At 37.4% G+C, this 23219-nt stretch overlaps 4 protein-coding genes across 4 annotated transcripts in view; 1 reads left to right on the top strand and 3 right to left on the bottom strand.

Moving 5' to 3' along the window:
• Positions 1-4161, bottom strand: part of LOC110446478 (neurogenic locus notch homolog protein 2-like) — a 28364-nt gene extending 24203 nt beyond the window's left edge. The window contains exons 1-6 of the mRNA XM_021491651.1: positions 4024-4161; positions 3656-3797; positions 2668-2841; positions 1764-1900; positions 1211-1384; positions 316-356 (exon numbers count right to left, since the gene is read on the bottom strand). Of these exons, the coding sequence (XP_021347326.1) occupies positions 316-356; positions 1211-1384; positions 1764-1900; positions 2668-2841; positions 3656-3797; positions 4024-4109 (754 nt within the window). The 5' untranslated portion in view covers positions 4110-4161. The remainder of the gene's footprint in view (positions 1-315; positions 357-1210; positions 1385-1763; positions 1901-2667; positions 2842-3655; positions 3798-4023) is intronic.
• A 1363-nt stretch (positions 4162-5524) lies between these two features.
• On the bottom strand, positions 5525-11153 carry LOC110446477. Its single transcript, XM_021491650.1, has 3 exons — positions 11118-11153; positions 9895-10075; positions 5525-5848 (listed from the first exon to the last, which is right to left on the bottom strand). The coding sequence occupies exons 2-3, from the start codon at positions 10039-10041 to the stop codon at positions 5525-5527; spliced, it is 471 nt and encodes a 156-aa protein (XP_021347325.1). The 5' UTR covers positions 10042-10075; positions 11118-11153.
• Positions 11154-13804: 2651 nt separating this feature from the next.
• Positions 13805-14970, bottom strand: LOC110446476 (uncharacterized protein K02A2.6-like). Its single transcript, XM_021491649.1, has 2 exons — positions 14409-14970; positions 13805-13971 (listed from the first exon to the last, which is right to left on the bottom strand). The coding sequence occupies exons 1-2, from the start codon at positions 14968-14970 to the stop codon at positions 13805-13807; spliced, it is 729 nt and encodes a 242-aa protein (XP_021347324.1).
• A 5941-nt stretch (positions 14971-20911) lies between these two features.
• LOC110446475 (usherin-like) overlaps positions 20912-23219 on the top strand; it is a 70216-nt gene continuing 67908 nt past the window's right edge. The window contains exon 1 of the mRNA XM_021491648.1: positions 20912-21357. Within this exon, the coding sequence (XP_021347323.1) occupies positions 20912-21357 (446 nt within the window). The remainder of the gene's footprint in view (positions 21358-23219) is intronic.

Here is a 23219-nt window from a genome sequence, read left to right as displayed (position 1 = left end):
AATAGCAAGCATGTTGTTATGACTGTTAATATAGCCTAATCATTTGACTATTTAACTCTTTTAATGCGGAGTGTCCCGTCTCTATGCTAAAACACCGCACAAATGTACTTCCTTAACATATCTAGATCGCAAAAATATAGTCCGTGTAAACCTTTTTTTCTAAACTTGGGTCAAAATCGCGAACATTTCATCCCGCATAAATATCCCGTTATACGGTTGGTTCAAAGAAGTAATTGGTACAGTTAAAAAATTTACACAAATAGTTGAGATTCTTAGCTAAACGAACCATATAAACTTGAATTTTTAAAACCATACCTTTTACTCGTATGATGAAGCATCGTGGTAGTGCGTCGAATCTGAAGAAATAATAGGAGTCTTTATATGTACATGTGTCATGATCATAACAATGATAGTTTTATAGCATGGTTTTTTTATTTATTGTTTAGATATAATTGGCCTTTGACTTATTCCATTGGCTTTAAAAACGTACGTGTTTTTGTTATAAACAGTTATTATGGATGCTTTAAGGGGCTGGTCGGGGAAAAAAATACAAAATAAATGGGTCTAAATGCGTTCTCAGGCCTTCCAAAAGTTATACCACGGCAATATGATGGTCGAGTTCTGCTTGCAATACCCAGTTTTGACAACTGAAATCTCGGGGAAGCCCCGCGAAAATTTAGCGCAGATCTATTTATATATGTGACGTGGTTGTTTCGAAAAGGAGGCAGTGAAGATAACAACAATAGCACGCCGTTATGTTATACCACGGCAATATGTTGTTATACCATGTCGGACTCAACTAGCGGACAAGACAGCAATACTATACGTAAATAATTGTTTTCAAAGGTCATGTATGATGCAAGTGTAGTATTCCTACCTATGTTGTTGTTATATATAACGGTATTGATACCTCGTGCCTGTCATGACTTTTGCATGCATCTTTTTCTTTCGCCGCGATGTTTACATGTGGCCTTGTTGATGATGCGTTAAAATTACATCACTGATCTGGGTCAATTGAGAGGTTAAGACTGTCAGGTGACAATTTAGGATTTCTTTAATATAATTATATTTTTTACTCTTAGGGAGTGAATTTCAGCAAAATTTGAATCGGTATATTTCATAAGAAGGTATTTTAAACATGTGTATGCCATTTTAGCAAATATGGCATACCAGCCCCTTTAAGTTATTTAGATAATGTCTGCTACATTACCCAGCACTGTCCTCGACCCTCACACACAAGATATGATCTCCCAAGTCAGAGGCTACAGGTGTCCAAAGAACCGACTGACTTTTCGCGAGTGGATCTATCACTGTTTCGTCAGTCACCACCGAAGTTTGTGGAACAACGCCGTCACGTCGTGTGAAGAAAAAGTGTGATAGTGTCCTAGAACATGTAAAGGTAGATGCGAGTAAACAAACAGCTTAATTGGCAATTAAGTGAACAAGTAAGTTCATGTCTCTCACCCAATCATTATCAGTGGGTCATTTTGATAATCTTACAAATGATTTAAATCAGTGATTTAATTAACAACATATACGCATAAAAGTCGATCTTCTCCTTTCTATACAAGTGTATTTCATAAAAACAGCTATAGTCTCTTTCAGAAAAGTGACGTCAAATGGGTAGCATTAAATGTTACTATATTTTGTTGTCATCGAGTACGACAACCATTATAATACATATCATCCTTTATAAGCCCATATGTACTAAATGAATTATGTCTATTTTACATTTGATTGAACTTGAGTATTGAACTATGTACCTGGTCGGATTAGTGGGTTTGGCTACAACTTTGAGTTTCAATATTGACCCAACAAAGACAGTGAACATCTGTTGTTCAAGAGGGGTCGGATCGATGATCACAGGTGCATCGTCTTTGAGAACAATCTCTATGTAAAACTGAAATAAACACATTTATTGAATGACTTTCAAAAATTCACACATTTGTACACTGCAACTTGTACATCTTTGAACAAGTAAACAGGTTACTCGTCGACACATTGATGTGGGTATAGACTGATACATCATACCGTTAAATATATCAGTATGGTGATGAACTGGGAATGATACATGAACTGGCAAATATATCCGTATATTTGACTGTCGGGATTTTTTTCATCAAATAAAAGTGATATTTCTGACAGAAGTATGAAATTATAAAAAAATAATAATTAAGCAATGTGTTTAAACCAATCAAATGTTTACGATGCTCAATACTAATGCAATAGCCATAAAAACGAATCAAAAGGTTGACATGTATGTGTTCGGCATTGACCTTGATTGTGACATCATTGACCGTTTAACGTCGTTATTTAGATCCTGCACTACAATATGAAGATATTTTGATATTCTCAAGCAATCTTGCTGTTTGTTAAAGGGAGTATTTTTTCATTAAAACATTTCCAAAACGCAATATGAAGTGTTTGTGATGGTTTCCCGTCGAGTTTCTTTTTTATATTTAATTCGTTTGGCTAAAATCTACAACAATTCACTACGCCCTCGTGAAATATTGAAGTTTTCCGCTATATTCGTGAAATATCAGTAGTTAGACAGGTCGCCTCGGTGTTTTTTTGTTTTTTTTTATTGTTTTTGTTTTTGTTTTTTGCAAAACAAGCAAGTGATAAACGGAAATAGTAACGTAACGTAAATCTGATGAACTTGCCTACCTGCACAGGGACGGCACTAAGTGACCGTCCAATAGCGTAGCGCTGGCGTAAAGGATGTGGATCTCCAGCCAGTTTGATATTATCTCTGTTGAAGTCCTGTATTGTCACTGCTATCACTGCCGAGTCTCCTACCTGGTATTCAGGACTAGATGTGTCGATGTGTATGAAGCAATCCTAAAAGCAATAAAATCGACATACCCACCATTATCTCTCAGCAAAAATTTCTTTTACAGATTTCACTGTAGCATGTTTCCTAATCAAATTTCTTGTGAATGTAATTACCAAATTTAAAATTTGGCTTGTTGAGGTTTGTTTTATTAAAAACTGTAAAGCAAAAAATATAAATTCCAATGAGTTGGACATAAGTAATGCAAAACAACTCAGTGAACCATGGTCTAAAAAGGCCAAGATATAATCTGTAGTCAGTCAATTCATCGATTGTATGAGTCCCTTAAAAGTGTTGAGCCCCGTGATACAACATTCCAAATAACACAAATAAAAAACACGATTTCAAACATATGTATATGAAGCATTAACGGAAGGATTTGGAAGTATATAATAAATTAGAAAAAACAAATGTGACAGCGAGACAGCTTTCATAATCTTGGTTCACAAAGACACAGCTCTGTTGACTCCTTTGTCTTCGCATTACGAGTATTTCACGCAAAGTTAATACACCATTGGATACCGCAACAGTGGCTATTGCACTGGTGGATAGTTTGGATATTGTATGCGTGAATATTAGTGCGAAATGTATTAATGTGAGTGAATATTACAGGTAGAATATTGAATTTCCGTGTCACATCTTTAATAAAGTATATATCTAAAACATGGGACATGGGTATCTTAATACTGCGAACACATCAATAAACATGTACTTTCTACAGGAGCATCTCTGAGGTGACAACAACCAACATTGTCAACATCCCACCCGAACAGGATTAAACATAATATAAAGTTATACTTGTGTCATTAAACACTACATTACCTTTCGTATATCAATATTTTTCAATTTGTTGGCTGTTTGAAGATCTATAAACTCGATGAATGCCATTTTACGGCATTCAAAGTAATCCCCATCCTGGTCAATAGTTGGGACACTCAATGTATAATTTCTGTTAATTCCCAATCTGAAACAAACAATATATATATAAAGCGTGGTTAATGATAATCAAGTTGGGACTAAGCAGAATATCTTATATACAGTATTGTGTTGAATATTGTTCGTGCTGTAACTTTTCAAATGCGATCCTTACAAAGCATAGTTTAGTTGGTTAAATACATGAGACATTGTAAAAATGAAATCCTAATGTATGATGTAATGAGTTATTTATATATCAGTTATTTTGTACTGACCTCATGTATGGAGTAATCTGCACTATCGGACTCCGGTTACGCCTGTTGGTGTCACTCCGCTGTTTTGCGTTAACTTTGAGCTGCATGTGCCATTGTTTTATAGTTGGCTGCTTTGACAAAGGAGTCCAACTAAGACCCTCAAATCTGTAAAAACATATTTTGCATTCAGAAGATTGCTGTTTATTAAAAAAGCATAATGTACATAGGTATTAGGATTGTCAATGGATAACCGGTTACTCAGCCATTAACTAAAAAGTCGGACATGTATTTAGCTCTTTGGGGATCCCTCTGTACACCTAGCTTATATTTATAAATTATCTATCCATGAGACCGAAATTGGATTTATTTGCAATAACAACAATCAGGCAGATACAAGGGTGTTGTTTTTTGTATTTAATAGTATGGACTGACCAAGAGATGCCGACAAAACAATAAAACTCCTGAACAGATTTTAAAAGAAATGCAAAGTTGGGAATTATAAAATATGATAAACGTATAATGTATATATTTTCGTTATTGTTTGATAATTACAAAACAGACCGATTAACTTGTTTTTCAATCAGTTGATTTTTCGAGTAACCGGTTACTGAAATTCGTCCAGTTTGACGACCCTAATATGTATTGATAATTAAACAAAAGATATAATTAACCATGTGACATAAAGAAAAAAAAACTGATGGCAACAAAAATGTTGTCTCTCTACGCAATCTCTCACTGCTTTGCCCTAATGATTTCAGATTGAAAAAATGGTTACAAATGAAAAAGAAATACTATATATAAGCAACACCTCACAGCCACATTGGGCGACATCTAAATATAACTATGAAATAATAGTTATAATTGAGTTTACAATCTGCCTCACCACATATGGGATGAGCTTTTTCAATGGAGAATGTTCATGAAAGACATTAAGTATATGACCGTGTGATTGTTTGCATTTGAAAACGAAGTGTAAGCATCATATTAAATTTTATCAGTTCGAAAAAAAAGGTTATCTACTGCTATTGGTTTCATTTTATCATGCACAAAAATTATAAGAGGAAACAACTCAATAATTAATTTCTTGCTTTTATCTGATTTCAAACCCCTATCTTTAGCAACTCAAATGAAATCCGTGTATTCTGCTGCTTAGTTTATCTTTATTGTAACTTCTAATTAATTTCTTGCTTTTATCTGATTTCAAACCCCTATCTTTAGCACCTCACATGAAATCCGTGTATTCTGCTGCTTCGTTTATCCTTATTGTAACTTCTAATTAATTTCTTGCTTTTATCTGATTTCAAACCCCTATCTTTAGCAACTCACATGCAATCCGTGTATTCTGCTGCTTCGTTTATCCTTATTGTAACTTCTAATTAATTTCTTGCTTTTATCTGATTTCAAACCCCTATCTTTAGCATCTCACATGAAATCCGTGTATTCTGCTGCTTCGTTTATCCTTATTGTAACTTCTAATTAATTTCTTGCTTTTATCTGATTTCAAACCCCTATCTTTAGCAACTCAAATGAAATCCGTGTATTCTGCTGCTTCGTTTATCTTTATTGTAACTTCGGCTTTGTCCAACTCCCATAGAAGTATGTCATTGACAGCCACCACCTGGATAGTAACATTGCTGTTTGCCTCCGGTGTGACATCCCTTGGTACAGGAAGATGGCCTGGAATCTTTTCTTCTACCTGCCAATTTCCGAAGTAAGTAGGGCTTCCTTTCGCTGTCAGGATGTTGTGATGTTTTCCAGTTATGTCAGTTCCTATACTAGTATGGTCACATGTTGATCCACATTGACCTTTACCGAGACGCCAGCCGGTCAATATCTTCGCGTTTACCTACATGTAGGTATATATTTGTTATTTTTGTGGAATGATACATTTTTTCAATATTATGGTTGTAATGAAAGTAAACATATGATGACCATTTTATTTACCACACTCTCTTTTCAATCATGCACTCACTGTTTTAATTCTAAAAGTAAAATAAGAAAAAACAAATCGTATTTGCCAACCTAACAGGTTCAGAATCTGCCCAATTTCTTCCAATCCTGCTTAACCTACTTGATCTGTTGGTCCGCCGCCAGAAACACGACATACATATTGTTTGTCCTCGTTGGAGCTCCCTCCTCTCTGTCCGGATTCTTTGTCCTATTCTTGAAGCTGTTCCTAGTACATTTTGTACATCACACAATTTGTTGGAAGCACGGTTTATGATAGCTGGTTTGTTAATCACTCTAGTCTCTTCCTGATACTCTAAACTTGCTCTTAATGACAATCATTTATTCACATATGCCCTTTAGGCGTTCCTCAAGTATGATGCCTAGTTCCTGAGATGTTTCTTCAACATATAACTTTCTATATACAATCTATGTAACCATTCACTTATTTGATGTGTCATTCATGACTAGGTTTTACTGGGGTATCTCCGATGGCAACTTGGTAAGGGAAAGTATATCTCTGAACAGAAGAATGACACACACCAACCAATTCCTCAACATTTAGTTCAAACAATCACACACACATTATTCCATCAGCTTGTCAAAACATTGTTACACAGAGCTTACAAAGGCATTACCATAGCAGAGGATAAGAAGTGGTATAAGGAAATAATAATTATCAGCGGTGACGTGTGGTTATCAGACTGGATATTTAAGAAGGTGGACAATCGTATTAAATTGTTAAAGAGCGAAAGCAGGACAAAGAAACAGAAATGAAAACAAGAGATGACAGTGATTCCTTATGTGTAGGGAATTTCTGATTCCGTATGTGTAAGGACTTTCTGATTCCGTATGTGTAAGGACTTTCTGATTCCTTATGTGTAAGGATTTTCTGATTCCGTATGTGTAAAGACTTTCTGATTCCGTATGTGTAAGGACTTTCTGATTCCGTATGTGTAAGGACTTTCTGATACCGTATGTGTAGGAACTTTCTGATTCCGTATGTGTAGGGACTTTTTGATTCCGTATCTGTAGGGACTTTCTGATTCCGTATTCGTAGGGCTTTCTGATTCCGTATGTGTAAGGACTTTCTGTTTCCGTGTGTGTAGTAACTTTCTGATTCCGTATGAGTAAGGACTTTCTGATTCCGTATGTGTAGGGACTTTCTGATTCCGTATGTGTTGGGACTTTCTGATTCCTTATGTGTAAAGACTTTCTGATTCCGTATGTGTGAGGACTTTCTGATTCCATATGTGTAAGAACTATCTGATTCCGTATGTGTAAGGACTTTCTGATTCCGTATGTGTAGGGACTTTCTGATTCCGTATGTGGAAGGAATGTCTGATTCCGTATGTGTAAGGACTTTCTGATTCCATATGTGTAAAGACTTTCTGATTCCGTATGTGTGAGGACTTTCTGATTCCGTATGTGTAAGAACTGTCTGATTCTGTATGTGTAAGGACTTTCTGATTCCGTATGTGTAAGGACTGTCTGATTCCATATGTGTAAAGACTTTCTGATTCCGTATGTGTGACGACTTTCTGATTCCGTATATGTAAGAACTGTCTGATTCCGTATGTGTAAGGACTTTCTGATTCCGTATGTGTAGGGACTTTCTGATTCCGTATGTGTTGGGACTTTCTGATTCCGTATGTGGAAGGAATGTCTGATTCCGTATGTGTAAGGACTTTCTGATTCCGTATGTGTAAGGACTGTCTGATTCCGTATATGTAAGGACTTTCTGATTCCGTATTTGTAAGGACTGTCTGATTCCGTATGTGTAAGGACTTTCTGATTCCGTATGTTTAAGGACTTTCTGATTCCATATGTGAAAAGACTTTCTGATTCCGTATGTGTGAGGACTTTCTGATTCCGTATATGTAAGAACTGTCCGATTCCGTATGTGTAAGGACTTTCTGATTCCGTATGTGTAGGGACTTTTTGATTCCGTATGTGTAGGGACTTTCTGATTCCGTATGTGTAAGGACTTTCTGATTCCGTATGTGTAAGGACTGTCTGATTCCGTATGTGTAAGGACTGTCTGATTCCGTATGTGTTAAGTTTTCTAATTCCGTATGTGTAAGGACTTTCTGATTCCGTATGTTTAAGGACTTTCTGATTCCATATGTGAAAAGACTTTCTGATTCCGTATGTGTGAGGACTTTCTGATTCCGTATGTGTAAGGACTGTCTGATTCCGTATGTGTTAAGTTTTCTAATTCCGTATGTGTAAGGACTTTCTGATTCCGTATGTTTAAGGACTTTCTGATTCCATATGTGAAAAGACTTTCTGATTCCGTATGTGTTAGGACTTTCTGATTCCGTATATGTAAGAACTGTCCGATTCCATATGTGTAAGGACTTTCTGATTCCGTATGTGTAAGAACTGTCTGATTCCGTATGTGTAAGGCCTTTCTGATTCCGTATGTGTAAGGACTTTCTGATTCCGTATGTGCAAAGACTTTATGATTCCGTATGTGTAGGGACTTTGATTCCGTATGTGTAAGGACTTTTTGATTCCGTATGTGTAGGGACTTTCTGATTCTGTATGTGTAAGGACTTTCTGATTCCGTATGTGTAAGGACTGTCTGATTCCGTATGTGTAGGGACTTTCTGATTCCGTATGTGTAAGGACTTTCTGGTTCCGTATGTGTAAGGACTGTTTGATTCCGTATGTGTAAGGACTTTTGATTCCGTATGTGTAAGGTTTTTCTGATTCCGTGTGTGTAGTGACTTTCTGATTTCGTATGTGTCAGGACTTTGTGAAACAGTTTGTTCTGACATCTCGATTGTCAGGAAGATGAAAATGAAACAACTGAATGCATTTCTGATTAAATTCTGACAATTAGTGATTATATTGTCAAAAAACGTATTTTAGCAGATATTTTGTGATTCTAATGGGCTTTTTAGATTATAAAAAAAAGTTATTTAGCAGCTATTATATCCCGTTTTGAGACTAGAGTCAAATATGTACGTAAATTCATATGTATTATCAATTGTATCTACCGTTCACGTTAATCTGATATAACTTGAATAGTTGCTTTTATCTATTTACTTTACCGTGGTAAAAACAATATCAGAACAAATATAATTATGTATTCCCATTTGTACCACTAGAGTATTTGGGGATATGGTAAAAAAAAAACAATCATTGTAAAAGATTACTACCCTTTCCTCGTTATTCTCTTAATTCTTATAAAAATTATAAAATGTGTTCGCCTTTGTTAATATCAACTTGTATATCGTACTTGATTCACTTTTTTTCCCGTTGTAAGAATAGATCTATATATTTTTCCCATAAGTTATTACGTTTATGTATATTTTTCCATAATTTGCTCATTTTGCTCACCATTCGGTTTTCATCGCATAGGTTTGTTTTTGGAGAGTGTTGTGAAATTGTCTCATGCCCCGTGACGTAGAATGGTCTTTCTTCACTTTCGTGTACGATAAACACACAATATATCTATAGTGGTTAGCGGTTAGCATTCTGTTTTATTTAAATCCATCTGGATGAGTAAATGTTAAGTATAACATACTCGTGAAGGCGAATAAGTTTTAACAACAGATTTATTTATTTTTTAATAATTTAAAGAACTACTGTTCCAAATTCATCACGTATTTCTTTGTCACTTGAATTGATATAAATCAAACTCAATCAATACTCGTAGAATATCTTTAAGTGTTTAACATCTCTAATAATGGAATCGCTTTCTGATCGTTTAAATTATCATAAGAGTTTTCAGTTTTTCACTCATTCCACATCATCAACTTTTCTAAATATACATCAGGGGACCGCCCATCCTCATCAGTTGTTAACTTCAGAATAAGTCCCATTGTAACATATACATGTACATGATATATAAGAATTGAAGTTTTTTGTGAAAGCCTTAGTTGAATTAAATTATATCATTCTCGCAATTAACATAAGAAATTATAAATGACTTACCAGGATATTATGTGATTGGTCATCAAATGCTTCAAAGCTCATGGATCCTCCAAGAAACTCCGGCCCGGTAAGCGTTCCCACCACGGTCCCAGGCACAAGACCGAGTATCAGGAGAAGGAATAAACGAAGTTCCCGTAGGAGCCTCATCCCTGCTATATTGTGTCCCGTTGAAGGGAGACTTCTGACGAAACATAAACGTACTATAATGTGGATATAAGGCAATAAGAGGTAACCAGTGAGAAACTATGGTAACAAATCACAACAATGACATAATCAAGGACACATCAACAGCTGAATCCAGAAAAACAGCAATGGTAGTGTATATCAATGCAAGAAGGCGTAAGTACGACAAGAAGACACCAGTCGCTAACAAAATTCTGAAAATAATACCACATTCCGTAAGTTCTAGGGAATATTGTACTCTATTTGGTACTTTTTTCTTTGCGTGGTAATTCTTTTTGCGCGAATTTCCTTCTCTCCTTCTGGCAGGGGTATTGGTAACATTGTATTTGTCATTGGTCCGTATTGTCACAGAGTAAAAGCGCTATTTCAATAGATCACATGTATGTTTGCTTTTTCTGCTGAACGTTTATCATAAAAAATATTTTTCCTTCAACAAAATAGCAACAGTTTGTAACTTATTATACTTTGTATTAAGTTCTTCTCTTATAAGTCCATGAAAAAATATGCTAAAACGAATTCATTTAAACTTTTGATTTTATTCTATTATATTTATTTATTTATATGTGTTAATATTTTGAACGATTTATTTATTGAGTTAAATATCTGTATTATTCAGATCCTTTAGATTGACACAACTCTTAAGAAGTTCTTGATGCAATACTTATATTTTAATAGAAAATCGGACTTAAATCACTGCGCTGTCGTCAGAAATAAGACCCTACACAACTACTAAAAATTGGTTTTGCTTATGCTTGCACTTGTGTAAATAAGTTAGTAATGTTAGCGGGGAAAAACCATGACAGACACATTCAACCGTTTAAATATCATTGATACATTATTAACGAAGTCATTAAATTCAGCCAGAATTAACGCGCGTCAGATATTTATTTAAACTTATTGTTTATTGCTGGAATGTTTGTTACGTAAAATAAAATAATTTATCCAAACAGTTTTGAGGAAAGAAGGTCTCGGGTTGGTTCTTCCATCAAAATCAATGAAATTTTACTGAGAAACATATCTCATGCCATTTCGTCTCTTACCTTTGTATATAGTCTTGGTATGCTGGCGGTTTGGAATCTTTAGGAAGGCTTTAATTTGTTTGCCCCGCGCTTCCTATATATGGTAACTTGAACGTAGAAATCGATCATTCAATCACAAGCTGTCTAAGTGAGTGATACGTTGTACAATTAAAGGGATGTAGTCAAACGTTCTAACACTGGTGTACACAAACGTTGTTCCGTATGAGACCCTACATAGTTCATATATATATGTTTAATCACTTTACAATAAAATTAATCATTAACATACACATATCAAGCGTCAACATACAAGGACAAACTTGTAAAACGAGGTTGATACAGTACGAATGTTAAACACTTCCGTCAACAGTGCGTACATAACAAAATCAATCCTGATGATTTTGTACAAGTTTTGCTTTGGATTCGCAAATCAAGAATAACACGTATAATCCATATGCAGGACAGAATGGTAAACATGTATTAGGTTTTTAGTAGATTGATGTTTTTTTGTACTGCGGAAACAAATCCAAAATAAGTATGGATGTTATGTACAACTATATAATTTTGATATTTAGATATGTTTTCAATCTATATTCTTTGGTGTTTTCAGTCTTTAATCTTATAAAGCCGTCCAAATAGGTTGCAATATCACAAGAACAAAATGATGATAATGTTGGTCAGAATTTTGTAGAAGATGTCACTTTAAAAGCCCTAATTGTCTACGTTTGAGGTGTAGTGGAGATTTGTATCACAGTAATACCCTGGCCAGACTATACACAGGGGGTACGGGAATACCAGGCGTGTCAGGTAAGGGGGATCAGTGTTAATCTCTCGGACTAGGTATCGGTATCCCTAGCATAGGACCGTGGTTATGGTATCGATTGGACAGAATTAAGTAAAGGTAAGACAAGGCCCAATGTCGTGTTTAATAGATACTACATTCTTCTAGAGTTAATAGCGACACTTTCAATCAATATAAATACTATGACACCTGTGGATCTTTTAACCTTAGTGGAATATGTGTATGACCGATTATTGGATATGCTGATCACCAGGAGAGCTGTCAAATATTGTGAGGTTTAAATTTCATCTATAATCAATTGAAAGTCAACTACTGATGTAAAGCCTTAATCCCGTATAGATCATAGCTACACAATTAGTTTATATACTAAGCTTGATGGGTATTCACTTTATCCTGCACAAGAAATGTTGTCACGTGTGTTTTATTAGCATTTAGGTATTGATTTATTAGAGTTGTCTTAACATCCTTTCGTAAAAACAATATAGCGGGCATAAGGGAGAAGTAAAACTGAACAACATGTGGTAGTCGTTGAGCCAATGGAAGGAAGTATGAATACAAAATTAAGTCACTTCTTCAAATTGTATCAGATATTGGTTTTATGTTATTCTTTATACCGTTTGATCCAACAAGATGTGATCCTCGTCAGTAAAGAATAACTACATGGTTAAATGGAGAAAGGAAGAGGAGGAGGGAAACTGATTTTGTAAAGTCCATTCCTATGTCCGTCTCACGCAACATAGAAAGAAGAAAACGACTTTCTTACTTGGCAACTCTTCCAAGAACGGTATTGATTTCCATCACATTCATTGGATGCACCGTTTGAATCAAGAACAGGGCATGCACAGTTTCTGGTTCTCATTTATATTCCAGTGTTTCAATGACTTTGATGTCAACGTCCCACCCAAGGTTAGACTATTTGCAGGTGACTGCATTGTTTATAAGGTAATAGGAGGAAAAGAAGACAGCGACATACTGCAACAAGACCTAGCAGAAGTCGCTGACTGGGAAAAGAAGGGGGGAATTGAGTTCCATCCAGACAAGTGTAATGTCCTGAGGGTCACAAAGAACAAGAAGATCACAAAAGCGCAGTACCATCTCAAAGCTCATTTTCTTGAAGATACCAGTACCAGCAAGTATATTGGGGTGGATCTCTCAGCAAACCTCATGTGGAAACATCATACCGATAGAGTTTGTAAGAAGGCGAACAGCACACTTGGATTCCTAAGAAGGAATCTGAAGATTCCCAACGAAGAAACAAAGGCTCGTGCATACTATACACTTGTTCGCCCCAGCCTGGAGTACTGCTCAGCTCTATTGAGCCCCCACACCAAGAACCAGATTGACCAGCTGGAAATAGTTCAAAGGAGGGCAGCTCGTTAACCCACAAACAGATACCGTAACACCAGCAGTGTATCTGACATGTTACAATCCTTACAATGGGAGTTGTTGTGTTCTACACAATTTTGTCAGGGAAAACTAGGAGAGCCGCCATTCAGGTCAAAACAGTATTTATTGAATATCCCATAAGGCATTGCAAGGCATATACTTATACAGACAATGGATCCGGAATGCTGACCGGAAGTCATAAACACATAATCACAACATTCCTCCACCACAGTTTTGTTTGTTCCAGTCTGAAAAACCATTTACCACAATTTAATCAGAACGTCTTTACCGATGGATTCACATGATTACTGTTCATGGTACTATTAATCTACTGGCTAATTAACAGTACTTTAAAACACCAATTTCAATTTATCAATTTAGTCACCCAAAGCAATACTGAATTCAATAACAAACTCACTACTGAACTTGAACATATCTACATAGAACCTTGTAGTCCTGTAGCAACACTGGGGAGTATTATGCCCCAGGCACTGTACATGTGTAACTACGTCCTAACAACCTAGAACTTGACAAAGTTGTCAAACAGTTTGGGAGTTTCTGCATGTCTCTTCGGATTACGCCGGATAGGGGTGTCCACAGTGGATTTCTCAGGTAAGCTCGGACAGGCGTTGGAATCACTTGTAGTTTGCACCATACTATCACTTGAAGTAGGTGGTGTTGTTGCCTCTGGTAACACAATGTGATCCGCAGTCGGAAGAGTTTGTTTGGCATTAGGCTCGTATTCAATGCTACTAGGCTCGACGTGCGAGTGCCTTAATTGATCCAGAGGACGCCGCCAAAGTACGACAGGAGCAACCTCTACACTGTATGATACTGGACAAGTTCGAGAACTGATGATTCCTGACGTCCACGATGGTTAACTCAATCGATAGTCTCTGATCATGACTGTTTGTCCAGGTTCAAATGATCGTTTGGTAACATGCCTTTTCTCGACCATTCTGCTTTGAGCATCCTCCAAATGACGTTGGATGTTAGGTTTGATCAAGTCCAACCTGGTACACAAATTTCGACCCATGAACAGTTTTGCTGGAGTTCGTTTGTCGCTGTGTGTGGTGCATTCCGATAAGCCAACAGAAAGTTCGAAAGTTTCTTGTTGATCGAACCATGGTCCTTGGCGCTAGATCGCATGGCCATTTTGAAAGATTGTACAAATCTTTCTGCGAGGCCATTCGTACTGGGGTGGTACGGCGCAGATGTTGAATGCCGAATTCCATTGGATTTGACGAAATTCCGAAATTCCTCAGAAACAAACTGAGGGCCATTATCGCTAACAATTTGCCTAGGAATTCCGTTCCTTGCTATTTTGGTGCGTAGAACCTCAATGGTTTTCTCGGACGTAGTCGTGTTCATTTGTACAACTTCTGGCCATTTCGAGTTGGTGTCTACAACTACGAAGAACATTGAACCGAGAAATGGTCCCGCGAAATCTATGTGTAAGCGACTCCAAGGTCGGTATGGCCACTCCCATTGATGTATTTGAGCCGCTGGTGGGGCATGTTTCACATTCTGGCATCCATTACAACTTTTTGTCATTGTCTCAATGTCTTTATCTATGCCAGGCCACCACACGTAGCTTCTGGCGAGTGCCTTCATCTTCACCACACCGATGTGTCCCGAATGAAGCTCCTCTAGCACACGCGTACGCAGACGAGGCGGAATTATCATACGAATTTCCCATAGGAGGCACCCATGCTGTACAGTTAGTTCGTTTTTCCTTGTAAAATATGCCTACGTCTCACCGTTACGGATATCCGGATTCCAACCCGACATGACGCATTCATAGACCGATGACAATGTCGGATCACGAAGTGTGTCGAGTTTCACTTGGTCATGATTCACCGGAAGTGTGTCAAACTGTGACAGGTTCAACAACTCTACCGCATCAAGTTCCTCCACCTTGACCTCATTTTCTGTGGATTTCACTGGCATACGCGAGAGGCTGTCAACAGAGATCTCTTTTCGAGGGTTGAAGATGGACACCAACGGTTGGTGGTCCGTAATCATGCTGAAGTGACGTCCGAATAAGTATGTGTGAAAACGTTTCACCGCCAATACTATACCCAATGCTTCTTTGTCAATTTGTGTATAATTTCTTTCAGCTTGATTCAAGAAACGCGAAGCATACGCAATGGGTCGCTCACTTCCGTCAGCAATGACGTGCGAAAGAACGGCTCCTTAGCCTTTTGGAGAAGCATCACTGGCAATTCTCATAGGTAACTCTGGATTTTAGTGTGTGAGAACCTCTTTTGATGTGACCATACGTTTGACCTACTCAAACGCGTTTTGACATTCCTCGCCCTACTCCCACTTAAAGTCTTTCTGCAACAATTTATGGAGTGGGTTGAGTATCGCGGAAACGTTTTTCGGGAAACGGCCATAATAGTTCACAATTCCCAAAAACGATCTTAGTTCTGTAGTGTTAGTTGGTGTGGGCGCCTTTAACACGGTTTCGATTTTCTCTTGCGTTTTGTGTAGTCCCTCACTGTCTATTTCATGACCACAGAAAGATACACGTTTTTTTGAAGAATTCACTTTTCCGTATTTGCCCGAAGGCTATACTGTTGAAGTCGTTCCAACACAGAACTTACGTTTTTCAAGTGTTGTTCAGTGGTTTTTCCCGTAAGTATCATGTCGTATATGATACACTTCACCCCTGAAAAATTGTATCCATCGTTCTTTGCCAAATTGTCAGAGCTGATGCGATACCGTATACAAGACGGTTAAACCTGTATAGCCCCTTTTCTGTGTTAATCGTCAACAAATCGCGCGACTCCACATCGACTTCCATCTGCAGGTTGGCTTGTCGCAGATCCAACTTTGTGAAATGTTTCCCTCCTGCGAGGGCCGCGAAGTAATCCTAAATTCTAGGTAGAGGATATTGATCAATCTCCAAGACCGGGTTAACGGTGACCTTGAAATCACCACACAGACGGCCTTTACCTGATTTCTTGATCACTGGTACAATTTGAGTACCCCATTCGCTATAGCTCACTTTGGTCAAGATACCATTTTCCACTAGACTGTCAATTTCTGCTTCGACTTTCGGTCGAAGTAAATCATTGCGATTCGCTGAGATGGACTTGATAGTCGGCCATTCTAATGTGATGTGTTTCAGCCAGTCTCGTCCAAATAATGTTGGGCCTCCCTTCTGGACTATGTATAACTTTAACGTTTTACATTGTTTGTCATATTCCACCTTCACATTGGGCACACCCAATGGTTTTAGTTGTTCAGCAGAACATGTCTTCAAACACACATCAGGACGTGTCAAAGTCTTCATTCCACCCGGGAAGCACTTTTCGTATGACTTCTGCGTCATCACTGAGACAGCTGCACCAGTGTCTAATTCCATGTCCACTTCAACACCGTCTAACCTGGGTTTTATCATGATCGCGCCATGTTTTGATTTCTCAACCGACATAATTTCCAATGATGCGATTAAATCATCATCCTTTTCATCTAGTATCATATGAACCTTACTGTCCTTCTGTTTACAGGCTTTCCTAGAGTGACCTGTTCGGCGACATCCAAAACACTCCTTATCCATAAAATAACACTCATTGGAATGGTGTTTCGTAGCATTGCAGCGGTAGCACTTCGGTTGTTTCTTGTCTATCGGTTTTTTCGAACTACCCAAACTCTTCGGTCGTCGTTTCGCAGGTTTCGTATCGATTTTATGAACGGTTGCTGAAGACCCAGAACGTAATTCACTCGCGTCACGAGCATTTGTTTTCATCACGAGGGCTTTCTCACCTGCAGTTTCGAGAGTCAGAGTTGCCTCAGACAGGGGATACAACACTGACACCGCTTCGAACAGCTCAATAGTACATCGCTAGACAGTTTCTGGTCTTCATGGCGACCTTTACACTTTTTCCATTATTTGCTTGAGTCCGTATCTATGTCTCGTCGCCAGATGAGTTGTGTTCTACACAATTTTGTCAGGGAAAACCAGGAAAGCCGCCATTCAGGTCAAAACAGTATTTATTGAGTATCCCATAATGCATTGCAAGGCATATACTTATACAGACAATGGATCCGGAATGCGGACCGGAAGTCATAAACACATAATCATAACACGAGTCACTGAAATCAAGACGCCTCAAGATTCGGCTTACAACCATGTACAAAATTGCTCATGATTTATTAGACATCCGAGTCAAAGACTACCTGAAGCCTCTACATTTTTCACCCGACAAAATCACTCCTTTAAATATTATTGTCTCTCTTCCTCTAAAAACAGTTTTAGGCATAGTTTCTTCCCTTAATTGTCTCTCACTGGAATTCTCTCCAAGCTGCTGTGACTGAGGCCCCTGACTTGGCATCTTTCAAGCAGGGGCTGTTGCCTTCTCTTACCTTTTAAAGAACAATTTAGGCTGGCTTTTCTTTCGACCAATGGCAAAGCTATGCCGATTGGGGCTTGTCCCTATGGCCACTACGGTAGCTGGACTGGTGGAGCTATTAGGTTATGGAGCCAGCCGAAAAACACACACACATTATATACACATACAAAATGTACACTGTTTTCCGTCTTTCTCTTTTGAATATGTATTTTTGTTTGTTTTTCAGTCTGATAAAACGCTTCGCAACACTGTGTAATGGTCAACTGATGTAGATGTAGATTCAGCAGCACTGATCTTGGCGATGGAGACATTAAAGCATAGTTAAGTTGTTTATATTGTTGTTTCTTCAACCTTAGTGTCATGAATACAGGTTAGTCTACGTCTTCGAAATCCAGGAACTGAATATTCTAGTATGACACACTATTCTTTGATAATAATGTTTCCTATGTACGTGAATGTGTTGACGTCATCAATAGCACGCTTCTCCGGAACAATATGAACTTCATAATTGGCAAACTCTTAAACAATTGTGTTTCTACCTATCTGTGATTATTATTCAGACCCCATCTAAGACTGCATCTTTTGGTATACTGGGCAGCCATCTGCAAAATTCAGGTCCCAAATTTAAGCACCAGGTCCACTGGATCCCAATGTTATGTGATTTTCACATTATTGTCAATGTTCCGCTGTTCATTAAGATATCTTAGAAGTACAATATCATCTTTTCCAATAGTTTAACGCGTTTAATAGATGACATAAAATGCATTTTACATGCGAAACTGAAAAGAACAAAAATACGGGGAAATCAAAACAAAAACAGCCGCCATACCAACTTCCGTTTGATCACACTAAAACACTAAAATCCAAAGCAACTTTAGGCCTAATCCGGAACTTAATATTTTCGGTTAATATCTTTAGAAAATGCCCATTCAATGATTTTAGGTAAAAAAAATATCTGCTGAACGTTAGGCCTAAGTTAATAGTAGTTTAGACAGTTTTATTTCAACTTTTTGGCTCCTAGCATCACCGATGAGTCTCATGCCTAACGCGGGACGAAACGGGTGTAAAAATGCAGGTGATGTGAATTTGAAAATTTTAAAGACGCGGCGTTCGTTTATGTTTTGTGCATGTATAGTGACAGTGTGTACAATTTGGAAGAGAACTTCCATAGTTTAACTTTCGTAAAATAATAACAAAGGGACAACACGTCCGTATCTGAAGACTTGCTCTTGAAAGTTATTTCTCTCGGAAACCTGCCCCGTCTTATCAAGTTCAGATAGGCAGTCTTGGGAAATTTGATCCATGTTGTTATCATGCAACCTTATATTTTTCCGCCCATCTTTATGACTCCCTATGTGTTGCATGGGTCGATATGATGGGCTCATATATAATAACCTGCCCCAAATGCAAATTAATCCAGCAATACGAATAGGCTTTTATGTATACCATAAGGTTAAAATGTTTTCAGTATGGTTACACGTATGACATTCATTATTTAAGTCAGTAGAAATTACGTTAAAACAAAAGCGTCAAAATTTTAGTAGAGTTATGATGTTCATGCTAGCCCCCCACCCCACCCCAAACAAAAGGGTAACTTTCTACTTGTGTATAAATTGTAGTAGATGATAATTGATTTCCACCATCTGTATTCGTGTAAATGTCCCGTCCCGTCAAGTGAACTGCTAAGATATCACAGTTGTAAATATTTGCTCAAGACCCAAAATATCACGGCCGGCCTGACTTACCCCGGTCTGAACGTAGTGACGGTACTAGTTTGCAATTATTTTAGGCCCATCCCAAAATTTAAACCACTCCTCTCCGTCCTTTTTGGATGGAAGAAAGACAACTCCAATAAGTTTTCGCGCTGGAGACCCACAGTCAGACTTCCGGAGATTTGTACGTAGCTCTTTGATGACATGCATCATCGATGATGCGGAAACTGTCATTCAGTGTTTGTTTTTTTAATGTTAAGAGTACACCTCCTCCAAAAAATAGAGGTTCGGTCACCCTGCCCCGATCAGCCCATGTCGATAATTTCAGTACTATCATATTCTCAATGGGCAAGGAACTTGGTTCACTCAATGGAAGTTGGAACTAAAATTGTAAACTTAATGTTAAATAGCCAAATATTATCATCTTATAGTCATCACGGTCATAGATGAAGACGTTTGTAAGTATGATATAGATGAAATATTAATTTTGTGCAGGTGTTTATTTATATAATTTAATATTATATTAATAATGTTGACGGATTAGTATTAAATCAATATTGAAAATATTGGTACTACAAATTGTGAATTACATCAAAATTAACAATTTTTTGCACTTTGCAGTGTAGGAGTTTCTCTAGAACTCCTTTGTGACGTAAGTCTGTGGACGTACCTAGCTATATAATGCTATACCGTGATGTTTAATTTATAATACAAATGTAACAATACTAGTGTTGAATATATAATGAAGGGATTTTAGCTATTTTTTTTCTTCCTCGATGAATATTTAAAAAGCAATTGATAATTGCATGTAACAAAATAAGGGATATTAACAGTGTCTTCGAATTTGGTCTGTTATAATTTGTTCGAATATTTACCTTTAACATATATATCGCAATGTTCTGCTTTAATCATTAATTTAGGTATGTATTGTGCATCAAACATCTGTCCAATGTTATAAGACCTTTCATTAGAAAACAACCAGGTGAACAGGTAATTAGATTACCGCCAGGTAACATCTTCAGGTGAGTTGATCAGTGTATATACACAGCAGTAGCCAATCAATACCAGTGAAATATCAACTGTTGTGAAATCATTGATTTTGCCCAGCCCATATGTTGTACTGACCCGACAGACTGCAGCCAGTCATCAATGAAGGATCGTTACACAGGGATGCTTCCGTCCAGCTGTACCCCACAGCCTGTATCCTGTTGTGTCACAGATTGTTCCTAAGTACAGGATTATATATATAGCAGATAGATTTTATTTAATTCCTGTCACACCGACAAAACTTTCAAAAGTGTAAAAAGTTCTTTCCTCTGTGTCAGACCACTGAAGGGACATGAAGTTTGTTCATTTTGGACAGGTGCTAATGGAGTAAAAGTGATTGACGTACCAAGAGGAGGATTTGTGATTTATGGGCAGGGTGTTATTCAGAAATTTTCCAATATGTGTTTAACCACATTTGTGCCTCACAGAAAACAGCAACTGCTCCTGAGGATAACGAGCCAACACATGTCAATCATTTTCTACTATGTATTTTTCATTCTTGTATCAATGACATCATTAAGTGGCCATGTTTCGTCTCAGATAATTCTACGTCCATTTCCACCACTTTTCAATGCAGCACGTAACCGCCCCATCACCAGTAGTCCTTCAGTCAGTACCTGTGGAATCCCGTCCAGAAATGCTTATTGTAAGAGTTCTGTGTTTGCTGTGTCTGTTGAACAGTGTACACAGGACTTCTGTGTACAGACTTGCCCCTACAGGACAGCCTTACCCACCCCTGTCAATCTTCTCATCGTCACCAGCCCTGACCAAGGACAATGCATCGCTGTGGATACTGTAAACACCAAGCCAGGGAGTGTGACGGGAGAGAAATCTACCTTTTTCGTGATGGAAGGGGTACACTGTTACCTTACTCCTGTAGAAACTCCTGTCGTGGGACCTGAGGGATCTATCACCATAGCAGTCTGGGTCTGGCAGCAGGAAGATAATTCTGGGTAAGTCTGTCATTTATTATTTACTTGAAGGAATGACCCCTTGTAATGAAAACTTCCTGACAATGTAACAGGTGACATTTTGTTAAGTAGCATCCTCAACCATTCCTTGCTAGTTTGTAACTTACATGTATAATAGAAATAACTTATTCTTGAAAGAAAAACATTGAAGCAGATGGAGACAAGTTAAGAGATATTCTATATATGAGGGAAAGTTCCTCACAAAAGACAAAAAAGCTGTGGAAACATTACTGTCTTTAAGAGATATCTGATATATTTACATTCGCTTTGAGAGATATCAGATTTATTTACATTTGAGATATCTGCTTTGAAAAAAAAAAATAAGGAGATATGATATCTATATATAAACGTTTTTTTCTCACTTAATGATCTCCGTCCCACTGTGCTTGGTACATTTATAACTACTCTTAATCAATTAGCTCATGTTAGTTGGAATGACAGTGTTGTAATCAGAGATCCAAAGTTTGATTGAATCTCATACTTGCCTCATTGCATTTTTGCTCTTAAAACGCTGTGAACTGTGAAATACTTTTTTATATATATAATATTTATTATATTTTCATAAAAATTCTGCAACATGGCATATTAAAGCTGTTGTTATTCAGATAGAATGTTTTTTAATTCATACTTTACCTTTTTTGGTAGTGGAAGGGATCTTTAACAGATATGTATTCTAGTAACATGAGATATCCACTGTATAAGTGATCATTCTTGCTTAAGAGATGCCTCTCTTATGTAGGAACATTCTTGCTTAAGAGATATCTTCTGTAGGAACATTCTCACTCAAAGAGATATCAATTGTAGGAACATTCTCACTTAAGAGATATCTGCTGCAGGAACATATCATTAAAGAGATATTTGCTTTAGGAACATTCTTACTTAGAGCTATCTGCTGTGAGAACATTCTCACTCAAGGGATATCTGCTATAGGACCATTCTCACTCAAGAGATATCTGCTGTAGGAGCAATTCCCAGTCAAGAGTTATCTGCTGTAGGTACATTCTCAAGCAAGATATATCTGCTGTAGGAACATTCTCAAGCAAGATATATCTGCTGTAGGAACATTCTCACTCAAAGAGATATATGCTGTAGGAACATTCTCACTCAAGAGATATCTGATGTAGGAACATTCTCACTCAAGAGATATCTGCTGTAGGTTCATTCTCAAGCAAGATATATCTGCTGTAGGAGCAATTCCCAGTCAAGAGATATCTGCTGTAGGAACATTCCCAGTCAACATATATCTGCTGTAGGAACATTCTCAAGCAAGATATATCTACTGTAGGAATATTCTCACGCAAGAGATATCTGCTGTAGGAGTAATTCCCAGTCAAGATATATCTGCTGTAGGAACATTCTCACTTAAAAGATATCTCTGTAGGAACATTCTCACTTAAAAGATATCTGCTGTAGGAACATTCTCACTTAAAAAATATCTGCTGTAGGAACATTCTCACTTAAAAGATATTTCTGTAGGAACATTTATCAGTTTAGGGATATCCATTTTTTTGCTCTAGGAACATTCCTCACTAAAAAAAAAATGTCTCCTTAAGACTTTCAGCTGGTCCTTGACATTTAGCAATCACAGTAGTCAGATGTTTTTTTCAATGAAATTGTGCAGGGTCAATACAATACACCTGTCAAACAAACTCCCTAAGAATTGGGATTATTGATGTTTGTATCAACTTCACTTAAATTCCTTCAGTATGACATCTTTTAAGGTCCCTTCATGATTAATATGTGAAATATGTGAAACATCCATTTTTATTATTTAAAACATTGTACCATTCTACTTTTCAAATCAGGGTTTTTAGAATACAACACACACACACACACACACACAC

Source organism: Mizuhopecten yessoensis, unplaced genomic scaffold (genome assembly GCF_002113885.1).
Source record: "Mizuhopecten yessoensis strain PY_sf001 unplaced genomic scaffold, ASM211388v2 scaffold2699, whole genome shotgun sequence".
NCBI classification, from domain to species: Eukaryota; Metazoa; Mollusca; class Bivalvia; order Pectinida; family Pectinidae; genus Mizuhopecten; species Mizuhopecten yessoensis.
Note: the sequence above shows the minus strand (reverse complement) of the source record. Positions and strands in the feature narration are given on the sequence as shown.

Bases quoted from the DNA above. Each gene is read 5' to 3' on its own strand.
- LOC110446477 (XM_021491650.1), bottom strand. From the start codon at position 10,041: ATGAGGCTCCTACGGGAACTTCGTTTATTCCTTCTCCTGATACTCGGT. The intron at 5,849-9,894 runs GTAAGTCATTTA...ACCTACATGTAG, and splicing joins ACCAATCACATAATATCCTG to GTAAACGCGAAGATATTGAC.
- LOC110446476 (XM_021491649.1), bottom strand. From the start codon at position 14,970: ATGATAATTCCGCCTCGTCTGCGTACGCGTGTGCTAGAGGAGCTTCAT. The intron at 13,972-14,408 runs GTTCGATCAACA...TTGTGTTACCAG, and splicing joins ATCTAGCGCCAAGGACCATG to AGGCAACAACACCACCTACT.